Source organism: Seriola lalandi, unplaced genomic scaffold, assembly GCF_002814215.2.
Source record: "Seriola lalandi dorsalis isolate HSWRI2012SDOR001 ecotype SW California unplaced genomic scaffold, Sedor1 jcf7180002054840, whole genome shotgun sequence".
In the NCBI taxonomy this organism is placed as follows: domain Eukaryota; kingdom Metazoa; phylum Chordata; class Actinopteri; order Carangiformes; family Carangidae; genus Seriola; species Seriola lalandi.
In genome coordinates this window covers 1,002,007-1,009,489 of record NW_019525393.1, presented here as the reverse complement: position 1 = coordinate 1,009,489, position 7,483 = coordinate 1,002,007, and the positions used below count along the sequence as shown (strand labels likewise).

Here is a 7,483-nt window from a genome sequence, read left to right as displayed (position 1 = left end):
TACTCCTGTGTACTCCACCAGCAATGGAGAAAATTAGAACGACTTTTTTAATGAAGGCTTGAATGCAGGCGCGCACACACACACACACACACACACACCACACACACACACACACACACACACACACACAAACTCTATACACATTCAATTCAGGTCACCGTCATCATACCAAAACTATGACTGAGTAGAAACAGTGTGCTTTTTACTGTTTAACCACAGGAAATCAAATAACAAAGCAGTGGTTTCTAGCCATGTTAGTGGCATGGATGTGGGGATGCCAATGGCCAATGTTGTTCTTGGTCAGTCAGTCGGTCCACTGCTTTGTTCCAGACTGAAATATCTCACCAACTTTTGCCCGGATGGTTTTGAAACAAAAATTCATGTTTCTAAGATGGCAAATAGTACTGACTTATTGACTCTGGTGACTTTTCCTCTAGGGCCACCATGAGGTTGATATTTGTGGTTTTGATTTTAATGTCACAACAACTGTTGGATGGACTGCCTTGAAATTTGCTGCACACATTCAAGTAGTTCCTGGATGAATAATCAATTTGGTGATTCCCTGATAACTATCTCCTCCTGTAGTGACATGGATAAAGTTATATCACAATGAGAACATGATTGGGGACAACACCTATCACCACAGCAATGTGATATATATACTAATTGTTTATCGGATTGTGATAGATTCAAATTCAAATAAGTATATAAGTATGTTAAGTATAATATAAGTATATTATAATTTTATCTTTTTGCATTAATTCTGTAACCTCTGGTGTACTGTCCTTATATTGCGTACTTGTGTTGTGTATTTTTTTGTCTTTTTTAATTAAAAATTTGAATTAAAATAAAAAGCTTTAATTAGCAGGCTAACATGTTAAACTAAGATGGTAAATGTAAATATCATACCCGCTTAACAATGCTGACGTTAGCATTAGCTCAAAGCACAGTCACTGCGCCGCTAGCATGGCTGTAAACTCTTACTTGTGTTTTTATGCTGAGTAAGTTTGTAGGAAAAGGGCTGAATTTTGAGACCACTGATGCATTAAGAATAAAAGGATGTTTACACCCCGAACACTTCTGTGAAGCAATTTCAAATGCTGCTACATGTTGGCTAAGCAGAATTCTTTTAAATACCAAACATTCAAAGCTCAAGCAACAACTGAAGGGGCAACTGGGTGACATTCACATCAGCCCCTGCTCATCACAGAGCTGTGCGTCAACCTGCAGTCAAACAAAAAACCCTCCACTGTGAGTCATATTCAAAAGGCAACAGTCCAAAATAATCTCCTCTGATGGGCACTTATGCAATATAGGTGGTAAATACACTCACTGGTACTTAGGCAGAAACTGCAGAGTACATACTCAATGGATAAATAGAGAGATAAAGAGAGGGAGAGCAAAAAGAAGGAGAAAGAGACAGAGAGGGAGGGAGAGAGAGAGAAAGAGAGAGAGATGCAGACAGATATGGAGAGCAAAGGAAAGAGAGCAGATGTGGCCTTTGGGCTGAAACTGCTGAATCACCACGTCTCTTCTGATTACTTCATCGCATCATGAACCCAGAGCACTTTCTCTCAAGCCACACACAGTGACTGTCGTGATAAAAGGCAGAGATGCAAAGAGAGAAAGGAAAGAGAGAGAAAAAAACACACACAGGCTTACAGAGAGAGGGTGAGACAAGCAGAGCATCACACTGACATCCAGAATAAAAGGGAGATTCCCAAACCTTCTCTATCTCTCTTCCTAAATCCTCCTCCCCTCTGTGCCGGTATCACCTTGAAAGGCCCTAGAGGACATTGTCTCTACCCTCACCCATCTCAATGGGCTCTGGTCTGTTACATAAAGACTACAGGATGCGAGTCAAACACACACATTCTTAATTTCCTGAAAATATATTCACTCTTTCATCTTGGCTTTATTGCTGGACCCCTATTGTGTTTGTTTTTTTTTTCCAGAGCGAGCCATCACAGTAGCATAGCTGATATTTGAGAGCTTGAAGAGGGCAGTCAGATGCGAAGAGACTCATGATACCTGTGGTTGCTTATGCAGCTGTCAGCCAGCATTTAAAAAGGGGATGCCAACTTTATTGGGAGTTATAGCCCGAATCTGTATCTGCATGTCTACCTTTCCTCAATTAGCAATTCATTCCAAATGAACAATTAATTTTCATTTATTTCAAGATGCAAAGTCAAAATGGATGTAGAAAAGGGACGTTTAAATTAGGAAATAGAGGAAGTTTAATTCTGCAAAAAAACAAATTAAGGTGCAAAGGACTAAAAACAGTCAGACAGGGTAAGAGAAATTAAAAGATTCATTACCTCTCATTACTCCATTGGATTACTATCCACTCTGGACATCTCAACAACACCCCCGTGAGGAATATTTATTAGGATGTTTTATCTCAGTTAATTGTAATTGACAGGTGGAAAATGACTAATACTAATTGCATGCCCTTCCCTTTTAGCCTCACCATCAATCTGCTCATCAAACATTGATTGTAAATCACTGGTGTGGGCTTAACACGGGCTTTGATTGTGTTAGATTCTTAAATGACAAGTCTTGCAGTAATATGCAATGCAATAACACTGCATTAAACTGGGTTGATGGATTCATTCATAGAAACACAGACAGACCAAATGTGTTTCCCAGACTGAAAAGTTCAATTTATGTTTGGTTTGTTTACCAAAGATTTCAAACAGCAACTTTCTGTGTGATCAAAGCCTTGTTAGATTTTCTAAATCATGCAATTAAGTTTCGGTAATAAATTTTCTTGCTCACGGCTCTCAACAGCGTTGGCTTTCCACACACATTTTGGAATTGATTTTAAAATAGTATTATTTACTTTTAAAGCACAATTTGGATTGGTCCCATAGATTCTGTGGATTATGTATCCATGTGTGGACATACATTGTTTTTATCACTTTTTTTTACCACTTTTATTACTTGCCGATTTCTTTTATACTATTATATTGTTTTAATAGTTTATTTTACCGTTTTGACTTTTGCGTCTTTTATCTTGTTTTTATTGCCTTGTGAAGCATTTTGTGACATTTGTTTTGAAAAGCGCTATAAAAATAAAATCTATTTTTGAAGTCAGGACTGCAGAGTCACTGCCTGTCTTCTGCCACTGGCTGAAAACTCGCAGACCTCAAGGACATTTAATGCATTTATTGGACTGAAGTATCTGCCGAATGAATTTAATTTACACTAATTTCAGTAGTTATAAATAACTGTCCCCTTCAGCTAATGCCACATATCAAATATGCAGTTTCTTTTGCACAAGAGCTTTGTAATTTCTGTAAAATGAAATAAAGAATATGATGAAGAGGAACACCAGGAAAATGTCTGGCTTCAGGCTGGTGCTATCTCCAAAAACTTTAAAACTATTTATTTTTGTGTGCACAGAGCCCAGCACTGTCTAACAAACAAGGTATGTCTCATGTCTGATCAGAATATACCCTTGATGGGATTGACATAGAATCATTACAGGGGAAATTTCCGCTTTCTGTTTTCCATGTTATCTTACTGAGTCCCGCTCTTTGCTGAGTGGAAAATCAATAACATTTAGCAGAATGCCTCTCTGGCCCAGATGCTTTAAGGGAGGTTCTGTCTGCGAGCATGCCTTCAAAGAATAAACATTAATATTAATGTCGGGCTCTCTGGATGAACGAGTTCACAAACCAAATGGGATGACTTCTCAAAATAATGCCAGTGAAGTTGCAAATTCATTGCATTGCATCTTTTAAAGGTTAAATTATATTCCTTACTTGGCATCACAGATCTTGCTCTTGCCCTGCACCTAACTTTCATTTGTATTAAAGGGTTTTCGACTTTTTTTTTGGTGTGGGCCAGGGCAAGGGTGTGGCAGAGACAATTCCTGTATTGGCTACCTCTATGTATTGTATTTTACAGCCTTCACTTAGAACATGTTTGTGTTGCATGTCATCACACTCAAACTCCCCCAATATACAGTACAGCGCTGTATGGTACATGCTGTATACGTGTCACACTTGAGGAAATAAACATCCCGTTTGCTAAACCACAGTACACGATGTGAGTCAAACCACGTGGTTAGTGGTTGCTACAAATCACTTAAAAAGGTTGTAAAAAACACAGTGAGAGGTTACAGCAACAACAAGCTACTGGTTTCAAAGGCTACAGTATGTTTGCAAAAGGCAGCTGCCATGTGTTTTTACTGGCTATGTAGTTTTCACTTGCTCATGTGTTCAGACAGGTGCAAAGCGGCAAATCCAAACCTCTTTTAATATATTTCACACATATATATATGCAATTCTGATGTATGGCCATTATAAATAGAATGCAGATGCTGGATTACATTAAGTGAGGTCTTGCATTCAAATGCCTCTCTTTTAAATGTAGGCTGCAGTGTCTCGCATTCAGATGTCGCCACATCATGGGTGGCAGCCGTCCAATCTACCAAAACACTCACAGCAAGAGATACAAGACTGCCATAATGGAGAGCTGCCAGTCTTGTTCAGTCAATACAGTGTAGTAGAATGCATGTAGTCAGACATGCATAATGCACCTTTATAGAGATAATCCCATGCTGATTGCATGAAAATAATATCCACTGCACTAGACTGTGAAAACCATTCATCAGAAAACCAAGCCCCTGTAACTCAGACATTACTACATCAATGGTACGTGGAACCAGTTTATTTCAAAACACACGCCAGTACTACAGCTATAGATTGTATTATACCTTTGGGATACTGTCTCTCAAAGAAACTGGAATTTGTGCCAAAATGACTAATAGTGACAGAATATTAAGTGTCATTTGCATCTCACATTTTGCAGACACTTAAATGTCAGTTCACACCTGTAATGGCAAGATCCCAAAGAGAGGTGTATTTGCATTCTTTCTGGGCACCAAAGCATCTTTAAATATATTCATGTGCCAAAGATTTACTGACCTAGAATTGTAAATGAATGTTTCCAGTCTATATTTATAACTAAAAGAACATTTTTGCAAGCAGAGTAGAGTCAGCTTCCAAAATCATAATATAACCAATATACACAAACCCATGCAAAGTTAATAAACAAAACAAAATATCAACTAAAACTCCACCTTTTTGTTTGTCTCAACGGTTCTGAATTCATATCACATGGTCTTTATCTGCAAATGTAGTTCATTCAATAGTCACTGAACTGTAGATTCTTAGCCCCTCGAGGACCTCTCGTCTAAGTTTGTTTGCCTCTTCATTCCTGACCTTGGAAACAGCAACGATCTCAACTCCAGGTTCACTTATTCACTTGTTCTGCAATGCTTTCAACCACATTGCATGGTTTGTGTTTGCAACAGAACGACACTCAGTTATGTGGGATGCCAAACAATAACTGCCATATGACAACATTCCACAATGTCCATTAAACTGAAAAGGTCAAAAGCATCTCATGTGGCCACCACTTAATCACGTAGACCTCAATACAAGGCTGACAAGATAAAACTACACCTAGATAATGGCAGCAATGAATGGCTGTAAAATCCATCATCAGCATCCACACAGAAAACCTTTATAGCCAGAAAATGTGATTTGCAGGGACAGAGAGCAGCGAGTGGGACAGCAACATTATTACAGAGCCAAGGGCTCACATTTCACAGGCAGAATGCAATGTTTTATTCAGAGCTACATGCTCTTGAACAGTATATGATGTATGAATTGATAGCATAAGGATAATATCCTGTTAGCCAATTTGTGCTGTCAAGGAATGGAAACATTTACTCAGAGCTCTCTAATACTCTCTCACACACACACACATGCAAACACACAAACACACACACACGCATTTTCATACGAATACACACACACACGACATCATTAAGAGTCATATAAACACACAAAAATAGAGACAGGTGACAGTGCTGGGTGGTGGGATGTGTGAATCTGAACCCCAGAGAGACGCTGTCCTGTCTGTTCAGATTAATAGAGCTGCTTCTATTTTGGGAGCAGCTTCAGTGAGAGGAGAGAATACAATCTAATATAAAGACATGAGGGACAAACAAAAACAACAGACTGGGACATAAGGATAATCATTTGTGTGTGGCTACTGTATTGGAACATGTGAACCATTTAATCACGTCGATCCCATCAAAGGCTCCAAATTAATCAACATCTTATTTCAAATTAGTGTCGGTTAGCATTACACCACTTTTAAATTAATAGAACATCATGTTCCTTCTCTCTGACTACAAACCAAACATTTTTACACCAAAATAAAGAATCCAAATAAACTTAGACGTGTGCCTGTTTGTTGAGGGTTCACTAAATATTCCAGTTTCATTCAGCACAACCACCACTCACAGCAACTACCAGATAATCAACTGGACATCACTTAAGCAGTCATTAAAGTTGCTTGTATCTCAACACTTACCACTCATGCTGGGGCTCGTCAATGATCAACAGGATCTTGAACTTCTTGGAGAGGGAGGGAGACGGAGCCGACTGCTCCACAAACCCGGCGGCGGACGCAGCCGTCTGTTTGACCACGTTGGTGATGGAGCTGAAGGAGCTGAAGAAGCCAGAGGAACCGCCGGAGGAGGAGGACTGGGCCTGTTGAGGCTGCTGAGCCAGCTGGGTCGGACGCCGCTCCTGAGCAGCGGGGGAGCTGGCTGGTGCCTGGGAGGGTGCTGGAGCTTTGGTCGGGGACTGGGCAGGGATGGGTGCCGTGGCGGGGAGTGCGCCCTGCTGGGCAGGTGAGGAGGCGGTGGGGGGAGGAGGAGCAGGTGGGTCAGGCCTCTGGAGGTCTGTCATGTAGCCGTTGGGCAGGTTGGACATGAAGCTGCTGTCAGAGAGACGGCGTCGGAGGAAGTTCATGATTGCGGTTGAAAGGTCGGTCTCTCAGTTGGTCGGTTACCTGCTCTCTAAGTGTGTCTCTAAATTTCTTGGCTGGATGGATGAGAGCAGAGACAGAGAGAAAAAACACTTATCAGAGGTTAGATGAATGACAGAGAGCAAATCAGTCCAAATGATGGAGGGACAGGTGACGGAGAGCTGCTTCTGTGTTGGAGGAAATGGAAAGCAGGAAGGAAAGGATGGATGAAACGATGGATACAGCTCTGGTCCAGTCTTCAAGAGACAGCTCTCCAAAGCGCAGCTAAGCCAACAAAACAGCAGCCAGCGTGTTTTGTGGTGTTCCTCCTCCTGAGCCTCACGTTTCCCTCACAAATGCGTGTGTGACGTGAGAGAGTGTGCGTCTGCGACAGAGAGGTGTGGTGTCGTCCCCTTCGGTGAGGTGCTGGTGTTCTCCCCACTCTACTCTACTCTGCCTGCTTGCCTCTTGAACTGCTGCAAGCTGAATGTGCTCAAGAGATGATGCTGCTCTCTCTGCTTATCTCACCCGTTCACTCGCTCACGCTCCCTCTGCCCTTTTCTTCTCGCTCACTCACTCACTCTCTCACTCACTCTCTCACTCACTCTCTCGCTCGGCATGCTCAGTGGCGGTCTCCCCCTCCCGCACCCCC

At 41.3% G+C, this 7,483-nt stretch overlaps 1 protein-coding gene across 1 annotated transcript in view; it reads right to left on the bottom strand.

Annotated features, from left to right (window-relative positions):
- The window catches only part of syn2b (synapsin IIb), a 73,345-nt gene extending 65,951 nt beyond the window's left edge, over positions 1 to 7,394 (bottom strand). The window contains exon 1 of the mRNA XM_023426800.2: positions 6,394 to 7,394. Within this exon, the coding sequence (XP_023282568.1) occupies positions 6,394 to 6,836 (443 nt within the window). The 5' untranslated portion in view covers positions 6,837 to 7,394. The remainder of the gene's footprint in view (positions 1 to 6,393) is intronic.
- Between the last annotated feature and the right edge of the window lie 89 nt (positions 7,395 to 7,483).